The sequence below is a fragment of the Calypte anna genome, chromosome 2 (assembly GCF_003957555.1).
Source record: "Calypte anna isolate BGI_N300 chromosome 2, bCalAnn1_v1.p, whole genome shotgun sequence".
NCBI lineage: Eukaryota > Metazoa > Chordata > Aves > Apodiformes > Trochilidae > Calypte > Calypte anna.
Genome location: NC_044245.1, coordinates 23,109,460 through 23,123,569, shown reverse-complemented (window position 1 = coordinate 23,123,569; position 14,110 = coordinate 23,109,460). Strand labels below are relative to the sequence as shown.

The 14,110-nt window shown below is 37.2% G+C and overlaps 1 protein-coding gene across 1 annotated transcript in view; it reads right to left on the bottom strand.

Moving 5' to 3' along the window:
• CDK14 (cyclin dependent kinase 14) overlaps window positions 1–14,110 on the bottom strand; it is a 311,039-nt gene that overhangs the window by 163,571 nt on the left and 133,358 nt on the right. The window contains exon 7 of the mRNA XM_008494133.2: window positions 2,062–2,124. Coding sequence (XP_008492355.1) covers window positions 2,062–2,124 — 63 coding nt within the window. The remainder of the gene's footprint in view (window positions 1–2,061; window positions 2,125–14,110) is intronic.

The window sequence follows — 14,110 nt, the reverse complement described above, 5'->3', positions numbered from 1 at the left end:
GGTGAAGGTCTGGAATTTTTAGCATATATGACTAGGTTCCCTTCTCTCCTGTTCCTGTCCTCCCAGGAGAAAAAAATCCCTTTTTTGGGCTAAGTGGCTGTTTTTGACTCATAGCATGAGAGCAAGCATTTCACTGAAAAACCCCAGGCAGGCTGATTGCATTTTAAAATGGCAGGAGCTCAAATCATCATGCTAGGTTTTAAAAATTACTGCTTTGAACTAAGGCTGGCCTGTACCGCTGGCCTGGCAAGTGAGTCTACTAAATAAGACCCTACATTTGCCCACTCAAAGAAATATGTCTAACGTTCCCATAAGCATTGGAATTGCTGCTGAACAGTTATTAGATGGTAAAGACAGACACAGGAATACATGCAGCAAAATTTGAAGGGAAATGCATATGCTGCAACCTCCTGCACAGCTCCTGTTTTAAAAGATGGGTATCTCAGGCTTTAGATGAGTAATGTATTAGGAAGCCCTAATACATCCATGTATGCACATCCTCCTCAAAGGCAAGCTCACTGGGCCCTCATACAAACAAGAAAAAAGTACAGCTGTGTGAATTATGATGTCTTCTCAGTGGGGATCAATTAAAGCTGCAATGACTACTGTGTTTTAGATCTTGAGCTAAACAGAACTGCAGCCCTGGAGTAGTCTTACAAATCTGAAGCAGCACAAAGAACTTTCAAAGACAGACTTAGCTTATTCCAAACTTCAGAGAGCTGAATGTAAAAGCATTCACACAGGGATATGAAGCACAAATCCATTGTTTAAACGAGCACATTCAGCCCAGGAAATTCTGCCCAGGAAGCTGAGCGATGAAGAAAGCTCAGAAGTTTTAGTGGCCAAAAAGCAGGTCCACCCTCATTCACCCCTTAATCAGCCATTTTCAAGTGCCACCTTGAAAATATTGTGAAGCTGGCACTGGGAGGAGAACCACAGACTTCCCCTTTCCAGGCCAGCAAAATGTCTGAATGACAAACATACCAAGGATGCTATCTTGCAGTATACTCATCATGTAATTATGGTTTTTTCTTAGTTTGGCCAAATATATAAGGCAAGAATTTATTTTTTTTTCACAGAAAATTAATGAATCTACATTATAAATCTTGTTGGTGTACAACAATTACCAGCTATTGCAACAAAAACACTTCTTTCCTCCTCTGTTTAAATATTTTCTTTTCTGAAACCAAACAGGCCTTCTCAGTTTTCCAGGAAAGTGAAACTTATTCTTTCAATGAACTTCTTAATTTCAAGAAACTAAGTTTGGATAAGTGGATAACACTCTCGGTGTGCCAAGTGAAGATTTAAACACTTCCAAAGTAGAACAACAATGGGACCGATGTCAAAGTGCAAGACAAGTGTAACAAATATTTGAGTGATCTACACATACACACAGCACATTCTGCATGTTTGATTGGCTTCTATTTGATGATAAAATCACTTGGCTGACTTCCCAGAAAGTAACTGGATCAAGTTTCTATTATCTACCTATCTATTGAATCCTGCTAATAAACTCCCTTGCACCTCTATGATGAATCTCAGTATCTACCTTAGAAGGAAAAAAAAAAACCAAACCAACTTAAAAGAGAGATCAGCTATGAAGAGGCTTTGTCAAAATAAGTGAGCAAAAATCTTATGGAAGATTTTTATCTGCTCCTATATAAAAAGCAGTACATTCAGCTAATAAATTACAGTTCCCTCAAACCCAGTAAGAATACAAGGACTTATCTCACTGAGGATCTAGCACTGACAGCCTAAAGCAAGTATACTCTGGGGGTTTAGGATAGTATTGTCTTGTTTTGAAAGCAAATGTTTGAATGGAGGGGAGGGGTTACCAACAGCATAAAGTTATTTACCCATATATTCTGGCTCAGGATCACTTAAAATACTTGCATTTTTAATTTTTAAAAAGAAAAAATATAAATTTTTAAAATATAGTTCATATGCCAATCACTTGCCCTTCAGCTAATAATCAGTTTCTATGAAACAACTAGCGTGACATTTTGCACAAAGTTACTGTTAGTGTGTTTGCCTTGCATGTGTGCTCTGTTTGTCTCTTACCTTCACATTTTCTGGATGAAGCCCTCCAGGGTTTTTGTCCATGTACTGACATAAATCAGTGTGCTAAAAGAAAGTCAGATGGAAAAGAGTGTATTAATATCTGTATGACTGCAGCAATAAATATCCTTCTACTTAGAAGTGGACAGAACAAACGGAAAATAAGAAGATTTTTCAGCCACAGATGTGCACATGCATGCTTGTATGTTTACACTCCATTTTACTGAACAACCTTGGCAATCTGACTGATATGAATATTCACCAAATGTAAATTAATTTTTCTTTTGTAACATCCTGCATATGGCATATCAATGACTTGAATTTCAGTATTATTCTATACCTTGTGATGAAAATATTACCATCAACACCACAAAGGTAATATCTGGAGGAAAGAGGAAGAACCTAAAGGGAGAACCTAAAATGCTATTCTCACTGTACACATTAAAACATTGCCTTTTAAATATAGATTAAAATGGCTTAATGGTTTAAAAAATAAATCTGAAAGGCATTGCATATCAGAATACTGAATGATATGTCCCAGCTTAAAAAGAAGCACAAAGTATACATGTATATAGCTATCAATTACAACTTCTTTGGAAAACAGCTTCACCAAAGACTCAAAATATTAAGATTTCACTTCATCATTGCCTATTATCGGTAAATATACCAGAAAATCACTTCATGAAATAAGCAAACTTGCAATGTAAAGATTAATGTTATTTTTAATTAATAAGTATTATTGCTTTACTATTAAAACATTATTTTCTCTGAATTTATCTCTCACATTTCTTCACTTTCCTACCATCCAGCAGCAGCTTTCAGTGAAGTGGTATGCTGCTTCTCTGATTTGCTTGCACAACTCAGTTCTGGAATTATGTTCAGAAAAAACAAATCCAAAATATGCATTAGATTAACCACCAAAAACTCAGAGACTGACTCTGCCTGCCCCATCTGGTTTATGAACACATCTGGCAAAAATCATCCAGCATTTCTTGAAAAGCTACTTGGCAATACCTGCCTCACATACAGCCCAATTAAATGTGGGCAGTTCTCAAGGTGAGAGTTTTGGACAAAAGCTGCCTTAGACATAGCAGAATGGTTTCTCTGCAGCATTTCAGAATCCAGGAGCCATGCTCCAGCACTCTTTTGCAGAGTTACATGGATACACAGAAATTTCACAGCTTCTAAGACACAAACTTCATGCTAGCCACAGATCTTCTGCTTAATCTTCACTTCTGTTGCCATGAACTATGAGAACACATTGTGTATGTAGAATTAACATTGCAATGACATAAAATGTACCACTTGATTAGGTTGACTAGCACACCTTTTTTTCAGGAATTCTTACCTGACTTCAGGAGAGCAAGCCCTGACTGCAGGAAATTGCTTGAGTCCCAAAATGAAGTGTCAGTATCACAAAAGAAGAGGACATGCCCAAACAGGCAAAGCACAATAAATCCAATACAACATAGCTTCTTTCAAAACACAAAGTATAGCAAGCATTACTTCAATTAATTGTTAACACATCACTGAATGCATTTACAAATAAAATGAAAAAATACACCTCTGCCAGTGAATAGATACTGTCATTGAAGTGCATTTTTGCATGAAGTCTGTGTTTAGCTTAAAGGCTTATTCCCACTTTCTGTAAAATCTTCAGCCATTTCAGATATATATTCCTCTTCTATTCTCCTAGTTAGGTTTTTTTTGGTACTGCTTCAATAAGCCATGTCCCAAATGGATAACGTATCCTTCACTGCATTACTCAGCTTTGTCTTCTTTTATTGCATCAACACCAAGGAAATGTACTTGATCAAAGTCATCACTAGCTTTGTCCTTTGTTTAAAAAAAAGTGAGAATTTTTGAGTACTAACTCCAGAAAAAAAGCCTGCAAAATATCAGCTGAAATACCATTAGTACAGGTAGTGGCTGGTGTCAAATAACAAGTTTGGAGGATTCCCAGAATTTTATAGGTTATCTGTTATTGAAGAGAAAAGCAACTCTGGTGGAACAATACATTCTCTTTATCTTAAATGCAAATATATGAATAGTCAGAGCATCTACAAGTGCTGGAGAGAATTTTAAAGCAAGCCCTGAAACTTCACTTCAGAAACCCTGCCAGGGTGAACAGGGCAGTGCTGCTCCATCTCCATCCTGGTGCCTCAGATGGGCCCGTCATGGCCCCTGAGCAAGGCTCCTCTGCATGGGCTGGCTGGAAGAGAAGTATTAGTATTTCCATGCAGTTCAGTTTTCCAGCCTTTCTAGTTGACAGATAACCTGGTAGGTGGGAAACCTACTTCACCTTCTATTGATTTCTGTGATTTGCAACCAGTCATCCAATAGAAATCAGAGCACGGGAAATAAAACCCAATTAAGTTCTGAAGCTCCAATCCCTGAAACTCCAGCACCCCAACTGCCCACCAGCTGCACCCTTCTATCCACCAAAAGCTTCCTTAGAATGTCCACTTCAGAGCCACATCGCTAGGAAAAGCAATAAATCATCTTTTTATTTTCAGTATACTGGCAATTAATTGTAAGAGTAATTCCATTTTCTTTCACTTATATTTCAGCCATTAGTTGGACATATTTCCTCCATACATGAACATCAACGATGATTCTGTTCGTATTATACATCATTTGCTTTCTTCTTTCTATTGCAAGGACCAGGACAACTGGTGGCCTGGTACGACCTGCTGCATTAGTAGGTTTCTCCTTCAAAAACCAATTGCTTTCATCTACCTAAAATTCAATGTAAGAAGTGATTTCTACAGAATCCTGGAAACCTTACAGAATCACTCGTGCAGTAGTCTTTTGGCATCTGCTTTCCCCACACATATGCTACAGGCACAGAGAAATGTGTCTACCCTACCAAATCTTCATTCAGACAGTAAAAAGAAAAGGGTTTTCTGTTCAGATCTTTCAAGTATTTGCCCTTTTAAAACTAAGTTAGAGTCCTTCTCATAAAAGAAAGTAAATACTATGATACCAACTGGGAAAGCATCTTATTAAGTTCGAGTACATTGTTCCTCACTTAAGAAAAAAAAAAAGGAAAGAAAAAAAAAAAAGGAGCAGTAAAGGAAAGGCAGCATCAGCTGCTCTACTGCTCTTGGGACTCAATGCACATTGAATTAAATAGCAGTCTGGAAAACTGACAGTGCTGCAGGGACTGCAATTTCCCTGTTGGTGGGCAGGTGTCTGCTCCAGTGCTTGTGTGCTCAACTGACATAGAAGAAGACAACATGAATGCAAGTTTCAGGAAAGCATTAAAAAACAGAGAACCAGCTGGATGAAAGAAGTTTACTAAGAGTGTAAACTGGTATCATGGACGTCAACAGAGTCTTCTTGTTCATACTGTATTTCAAGACAGAAGGCAAAGTGCCTTCCCAAGTGGAAAAGTGGCTGTAGATACAGCATGCCACACCCTGACACCAGGGTCTTAGCTATGGTTACCACCTTGATCTCACAAATTTTATACACCAAAGGTAAATTCAAGATACAATTACATATTGGCAATAACATAAAATTATGTCAAAACAAGGTAGGAAGACAAGAAACAAACCAACCAACACACTTCTTGCAATCCTTTCTCTGCTGTATCAGAGCATGAGGATATCTCACATGGAAGCTGGACACACTGGGGATGCAGTAGAGACATCCAAGTAATTGCAAATATCTGCCACATACATTCTGATCCCAGGTGGTCCTCTCTAGACCAGTTCTGCTTTGAGCTAGTTTTTAACAACTCTTTTCAGCCACACATACATACTCTTTTCTTTCCAACATACATAAATCACCACAAATAATCCCATGCTGACACAACATACAATATTTCAGTCTAAAATCCCATTAATTCCTGCTTCAGTTTACACACACCTCCACCACTTTACCCACACCTATATGTACAAATAATCTATTAGTATTCATCTGTTCATAACACCTGCACAAAAGCAATATAAATCAATTTTCCACAATGAATAAAGCAAAAACTTGCAAAGTCCAGAAATAATGGGGTTTATCCAACCTTTTCTTTCTTTGTCCAATAAACGTACATCATGATAACTTTTTATATATGTAATGTGATCACATACTTTTTTCTCCTTGTAGGATTAGACATACTCACTGAACAGAACAGGAGGTACTTGATTACAGAACAGCTGTGTTGGGTTTATGTGAGGTTTTTTTTCCTGTTCTCACACAGCTTGCAGTCTCTGGCTTATTTAGTATTTTGAAGGCAAAAATATTAATCTCCCAGGCTTTCCTGCCCTGCTTATTGCTACATAATTCACATGCTTCACAAACATAAAATAACTTCACAGCAATCCAGGGGAGATGTGGCATTATTCCCTCATATCATGTATGGAATTGTAGCAAAGAGAAAATAGACATATTACTGATTCAGGCTACTCTATTAAAATGCTTTGGGTTTGACTTTTCAGAGTATTTGGTACCACTTTGCCTTCTGTGTTTTGACTGACTTCAGTTACAGCTGTGAGTACACAATGTTTTTGCAAGGGAGACTGAGACTCTCATGCTGAGTAGCAGAAATCAGTCATCTGGATTGGGATGAGAGCAGTCTGAGATGCTGCTAAAGATCCCCACCAAAGCAGGGATGGAATCCAGATCTCCACAGCAGTATTAGCTGCCTTACATTGAAACAATACAGTGAATGAGGCAGGAACCCCAAAAGACACCCTAGTTCCAACATCCACGAAAAAACAAGTTCAACAACTACCACAATCTGTCTCCATACAGTCCTCTTCAGAGCTGCACAACAGGCTCTTCCACAAGAATAGGAAAAGGAGATTGCATAAACCATCTTGACCTTGGCATTGTCTAATTTTAAGAACTTGAATTTGCCACCTCACCAACACATTTACACATATGTGCAAAATCTGCTACACTTTCAGTAAACAATCTGATCTCTCCTCTCACTACTGTCCCCTCTGGAAACAATTTCATGTCCTCCAGGGATGCAGTCAACAACATTTGAAGTGAAAGGATAAAGCCAAGACTTTGAGATGAGAGGGGAAATCTTCAAAGTTCTTAAGCACAAAGGAAAATTTTTCTGAAGCCTAGTACAGGACCAAATTTGGGGCAATTTTCAAAATAATAGCTCAATGCCACCCACAGCACAAAGACTACTCATTCTCCAAATTCCTGCTGTGAGGCTTGAATACTTACAAAAGAGTCCTCCAGTTACAGGTTTAAGATATATTGGTCATTTTGGCTGAAAGAAAAATAAATACATACAACCTGAGGCAAACTTTGGCAGCTTATTTCTTCAAATAATTTTATTTTACTAAATCATGCCAAAAGATTACTGCTCCACAGCTGTGACTGACTTCAGGGTTCTAGGGCACACAGCTACACATCCTTAGCAAGGATCTGTCAAACCTTTATGCTTCATCATGTCTGCAGGTTAAAACACCAACATTTTCTTCAGTGCACATCTCAATTAGACCTCCACTAGGAAACCCCTGACCATTCCTCAGGTAGATGGCGTGAGTTCTGGTCAGACCACAGACCACACAATGCCTCCCAGGACAGGGAATAGGACAGGTTCAGCTATGCTAGTTCAATTCCTGCTTACAAAAGGTATTAGGAAAAAAATCAGCTAATGCCCTTGTTTCAGATTTCAATGAATTTCAATTATTTTCTTCCCTTTGATGGAGGCAAGTATCACAATTCCTACAGGTACCTGAAAATGAGGAAGTGATTAAGTTACTTATCCAGCATAACTACTCAGAGGCTAAATAGAAATAAAATTTAAAAACAGGTATACAAGGATTAAGAAAATCAAGTTTGGGTCAAGGAAGAAGAGAAAAAAAAATGGTAAAAAAATAAAAAGGAAAATGCAAGCTTGCTCAGACACTCTGCAACATTTTTCACTCTCTTCTCTCTCTCACCATCCACTATCATGACAATACCACTAAATGTTTCATTCACCTTATGAAACACTGTCTCCAGGCTCACATGAAGAAATGAATTGGGGTTCTGTGTTAGGTTTGTGGCAGTGTTTCAGTGTGTGAAGGTCATTTCCATTCAGCAAGATTCTGGTTTATGTTAGTAGACACACGCATGTTTATGTTTCTGAGCATACTGTATATAAGCATCTGCTGAAGGGAGAAGAATCCAGGCTGATATTTACTCAGATGAACCAAGGTTTATATACATTGTATCCTACTTCTGGAAGAGAGAGTATGCAAACAGAAAAAAATGAGACAGATGATGCTGGTTCAGACTCCTCCCTTCTCCCCTTGAATAAGGAATTCTAATTATGAACAGATACATAAACCACAAGCTAAAAATGTCCTCAGATCCTCGGCACTTAGCTTTAACATCAACTATTTTGCTCAACTATCTTGCTCAGAAATCAAAGGCTGTGCTACCAGACACAAATGTGTTCAGACAAAGGGCAGGATGTCTTCTTTCAAAGGCATGGACGGTGACATAAAATGAGCTCTACTTTGCCAGCCCTTTTCCATAATAATAACGTGACTGTCATTCTCTTCTAATTAAATTAGTCACTTCTACTTCCTATGCAATACATTCTTTCTCCCTCCTCTTCCTCAGTCATGATAAATCTCCATGTGACTTAGCTGTCCCATAATTCTGCCTAATTGGTTTCAGCTGTCATTTTTGAAGCTGAAATGCACAGAGAGCCTGGGGCTTGTGAATGGAGCAGGAAGCATTTCCAACCGCATTCCCATCATGTAAAACCAGCAATGTGAAAGAACCCTTCCATTAAAACAAAAAAGGGAGTATTTGGCTGCCGGCGATGCCATCAAGCAGCAGACAGATTGTGCTGCTCCACTGAGGCAGCGAGGCTGTTGTGAGCCATTCTTCTCTGTTCAAAGGAGAGCACAAATTATTTATGCCCTAGCAGTTTTACTGACTAAAATACTTTCCCTTTTGTCACCAACAAATTCTTAAACCGATAATATAATTTACCAATAAAAGCAGAGGCAGTAGGAATATCTGAAGTGACAGGAGAACAAAGAAAAGTTAATTCTATTTAAATGGCATGGATCCTCCAACCTAAGCACTCTACAGATTACTGCACCATCGCTTCAACTGATTTCATGTTGCTGTTATTTTTAAAAGTGTCATAGACTCTCACTTTCAAGTATTTCTATGGTGTTAGCCATGCTAACAAAAAAAAATCCTAAAAGCTACCTAAGGGTGATACTCAAGCAACTAGCAGAAGGCAACAGCACCAGCTGGGCTGAGCAGCAGGGGAAAGATATATATTAGGGATTCAAGAAAGAAAAAAACCACCCCACAAGACACCTTTAACGAAAACATTTTCGCTAACAGATGTTTCTAGTGCCTTGGATTTCTCTCACTGTCAACGAATTAAAATATACTTCGAAACATATGAACAGTACTATATAGAAAAAAAGGTTAGGTGGTGAGGAAATACATAATACAGACACAAACCTACCTGAAAATCCCAGAGAGAAAAGGGAATGTAAAGTTCTTGAGTTTTGGTTGCTACTAGAAAATGTATATTTATTTATTGACACAATGGCTGCATTCATTTCACTGAGAACAATCTGGTTTGTGACTGATGAGTGAGACACACACTGCTACAGAAAGAATTACTGACTGAATTAAAGAGTTCTCCAAAAAAATCCAGCTTTCTAAAGATGCCAGTTTGTACTCTTTCTTATTCTCTGGGCACCTTAACCACCACATCAGCCTTGTTTTTGTAGTAAATCATGTTGAAGACGCAGTAAACAATAGAGTGAGATTATTTTAGCAAAAGAATGGCATCTCAAAATCAGTAGCAATTCCTTTTCAGTGTGATCGAAAACCTAGCAGTATACCACAAGCTTGTGTAAACTGTGATGGACTTCCAGTCCCCAGAGTCAACAGGGCTAGAACCATTTTCACAAGCTGAGTAATTTGTAATACATGCACCCACACAGATGTGCTTGTGTACTTGTTCTAAATTTTGTTAAGTCATTAGCTTTCCACAGCACTGACAATTATATCCACATATACCAAAAAAAAAGTAAATTTTGCAGACACAAAAATTTTCATTAGAGCACAGCAGATACCTCATAGTGGGAGGAATGACTCCTGGACCACACAGGCAGAACACATCCGTGGCAGGGAGGCTGATAATCAACATACAGACATACTACATTAAGCATCCGCAGTAACAGTGGCACAGTGATGGCCACGGATGGTACAGACGTATCTACATAAGATAGCAGGCACAAGACCCTTTGCTGTGGTGGTGTGATGGGCTACAAAAATAAAGGCCATCGTCAGGGCAGGAAAAAAGTAGTGCAAACGTTTTTTCTAAAGCTTCAGCATCCTATGGTAGACCTCTCTTCACACTGGCTGAGTGACTTTTTTGCCATGCTTCCTAATCCTAACTGTCCATGCATGATCACAAGAATAATAAAAATTTTATAGGGAAAAATGCAGTTCAGACTGCAAGGCATACAGAAGAAAAATGATGCTTCCATGGATTTACTCAAAGTAGCAAAACAAGAAAAAATGAAAAGGCCTTTTTACTTTTCAAGTGTTAGCTCTCTTCATTATTCAAGCTTGATTTTTGATTTCTCTCATTCACTATTCTTAATTATCTTTTTATATAATAAAACTACAAACATATAATAAAGATACCTTCAATTACTGATCTCTTAATTCTGAGTCCAGGATGATGATAATTATTATTTATTATTTATTATTATTTTGCCATAATTGCTCATCCCCAGTTTCTGTTTTTAGAGATTTCATAAACAAATTTGTTATCAGTATGATAAGATTAGTACAAAGCTGCATATTGCTGCTTCAGAAAGGAAAAAAAATATTTATAATTTAGAAGTATGGCAGTCATACCTCTCCAAAGAAGCATTTTTTGTGTTGGTGTTTTGTTTTGTTTGGGTTTTTCAACCTGCACTGAATAAATCAGAGGTTCTCATTTTAAGAGGAATTAAACAGCAATTGTAACCCTCATTATTAAAGAGCCTGATAAAAAAGCTTAATTAGATTGGACATTCCCTAGTGCATGCTGAGATACTTTCACCTCAGAGGGACTTAGATAATGCCAGTTTATTACTGAAATTAAAAGATAAGGAATATGTGGAATGCCACTAGAATATTAGTTATTAGAGCTGTCCAGAAACCTAAAACATATAAATAATCAATTACTAAAAAATAAATACTAAAAATAGAAACTTTTTAAAATTAATATATAACTTACATAACTATTTTTTCTCCAATTCCTGATACAGGAAAGTAACAGCATATTAACTTCACTGAAAGACTACACGTATTCATATTTAACAGATAAAAGATACAAAAAAATAAACATAGAAATTATCTCAAAAAGAAAAAAAATCAATTTATCTATATCTACTACCAATGACATGCCATTCTGCTGATTTTTGTCTAATCCATTCTAAAGACTCCCATGTCATCCTTTTTCCCCCCAACTCTAAACAGCCCTCCTCGGACTTTTTCTTTATTCTGTTTCCTCATTCTTGTGTTTTCCCCACTCAGGTCTCCAGTTGATTCACATTTCCCTTGTGTGTACAAATTTACTATTTCAGGTGGTGGACTTGTATTGAGTAGTGTTACCAATGGCATCTTACTATGTGTATGTGTTTTTGATGGACTCCAATGATGTTTGAATTTTTTATCTGCAATTCAGAAAAGAACTATTTGAGATCTGTCGGTAGATAGAATATCTCATATGATTTCCAGTGTTCTATCTGTCAGCTCAACTCTGGATGTATTTTTATGTTTTGGGTTTGTTCTGGTCCTTTTTAAGTACTTTCACTGAATACACTTATTAATACTTAATAAAAGGAAGACTAAATAATAGATGCTAACTATTAGGTGGTACAATGCACAGTGCCAATCCAAACAGTATTTGGTAAGGTTATAAGAAATATTAGTAAATTGTATAGAGACATTCAGATACACACAACCTCCTAATCTGTTGCATTGTAAACCTCGATTAATCTTCTTAATATCTTAATATTTTTAACACATCTGTTCATCAGTATGCACCCTCTGTATAAAGTCTACACAACCTTTATGAGATCCTGCAAAGACATGACGAGGCAAACTGAGTAACATCTTCCCTCCTCCCTGTAGACCTGTGTAAACTCCTTAGCCTAGCAGGTGTATTTTTAATTAAATACAACTTTTCATTCTATTTCCTGCTGTTCCCTATATGTGTCACAGCCTTTACCTCAGAAAAGCACCAAGCAGTTCTCTTCTGAACCCCTGCCTCTCCAAGCTGACTTTGTTTGTATTTCCAACTGGTACTTGGACAGAGGCAGCTCCTGCCTCTGATCTGCTCATCACAACCTGAAAAACAAGGTTTTCCCAAGAGCAGTATTACTTTACTGCCTCTTCTCAATGGTATATTTTTTTCCTTTTTCTTTGCTTCCTCTCAGCCTTGTTCTGTTGCCTTCTGAACTGCAACTTTAATAGCACAACTGGGGCAAGCCTGGGGCACGAGGCAGGGGTTAAACCAAGAGGAGAACGGTTCCTTCTCCAGTCACGGCAAATGAAAACCACCAAAGTCAGCTGCTCCCATGCTGGGAGCCCTCAGTGGCTCCTCTCCTTCCCGGTCAGAGAAAGAACAGCAAGATGATTCACAGCAAGCAGAGGTGTCAAGAGGGTTGCAGGAGGCATCTGTTTGTTGCAAACCTTTGCTAGCTTTCAGTCCTTGCTTACAATGCACTGGACAAGCACCTTGAGCTCAGACAGAAAGAAAATTTCCCTTCTTTTCACTCTCATGTCAAAATAAGGTAATGCAGCCTCCTAATAACTTTCACTCTCAGTCAAAAATCAGAAGGCTCTTTCTTTATTCTTTTGCCAGATTCCCTAATTTCCTCTAAGTATTAAGCACTGCTAAATAATCCTAGTGATCAGAGTTCAAAAGCAGCTCTGGGACTCTACTGATTTTCCCTGCTCTCTCATCCACTAAAATCACGTGACTTTGTTTGTTTTCACAAATGAGCAATGCCATCCTACATTTAGTTTCAACACATTCCATAATAAGTAAATAAAATCAGAAAACCAATAATATTGCTTGATTCAAATTATCAAAAGTTATAATAAATTCAACACTTTCAATTGAAAAAAATTTGGATCCTTTTAAGAAATGTGTTGACAATTTCCTTGCATAATACTTTTCCAAGATGTCCCAAAACAAACTCAGAATTTCAGGTTTTGAAACTTCAGATCTGTGAATCTTTATTCTGATAAACATATATATCTCAGTTTCCAATGACCATTATAATGAGAAACTATTTTTTCCTACAGGAAATTGAAGGAAAACGTAATTGATGAACTCTGTTAAGCAAACTCATTGTATAACAACCTATTTTAGCTGCTGTAATCAAGCAATGAAAATTAAACTTTCTTCTTTAATGGAAAGTAATTTTTATGAAGAAAAAACATATACAAAAATTAAAATAGGCAAGGTAATTGAAAATGCTTAGTTTTAAATTACACTATTAGATCAGTCTGAAGCTTTTTCACAGTTGAAACAAAAATAATATTACTCATTACTCATACTTCCAATTATAAATGTTCTTGTTTTAAATCTAGTTCATAAATATTGAAAACACAATGTAAATTATTGCTATACAAGCTCACTTTTATATGCCAAGAATAGAACAAGTTGCTGGTTCATTTATTGATAATAATACACGTACATAATTACGCATAATACTAAAACTCTCATTATTATTCTATCAAGCCTGTAGCAGTATATATTGGTTAGGACTGCCTTTCAGCAATTTAGTGTTTCTAAATACAGCCATCTTCCTTTTAAATAAAAAAGTGAAGAAACCAAATGGAAGCAGCTACTGATAATTTTAGAACTAACAGATGTGAACTCATCTTCAAAGAACTCTCAATATGTCTGAGATCTCACCTGTAAAATTCATCATTTCCTTGGGCAAAATTGGCTATATCAGTGGCATTTGCACTACAGCTGGCATACACATAAGGTTTCATAAACTAAGACCTAAACAGCCTGGAGAGGTGGGGAACAAAACTTACTTGTACAGTC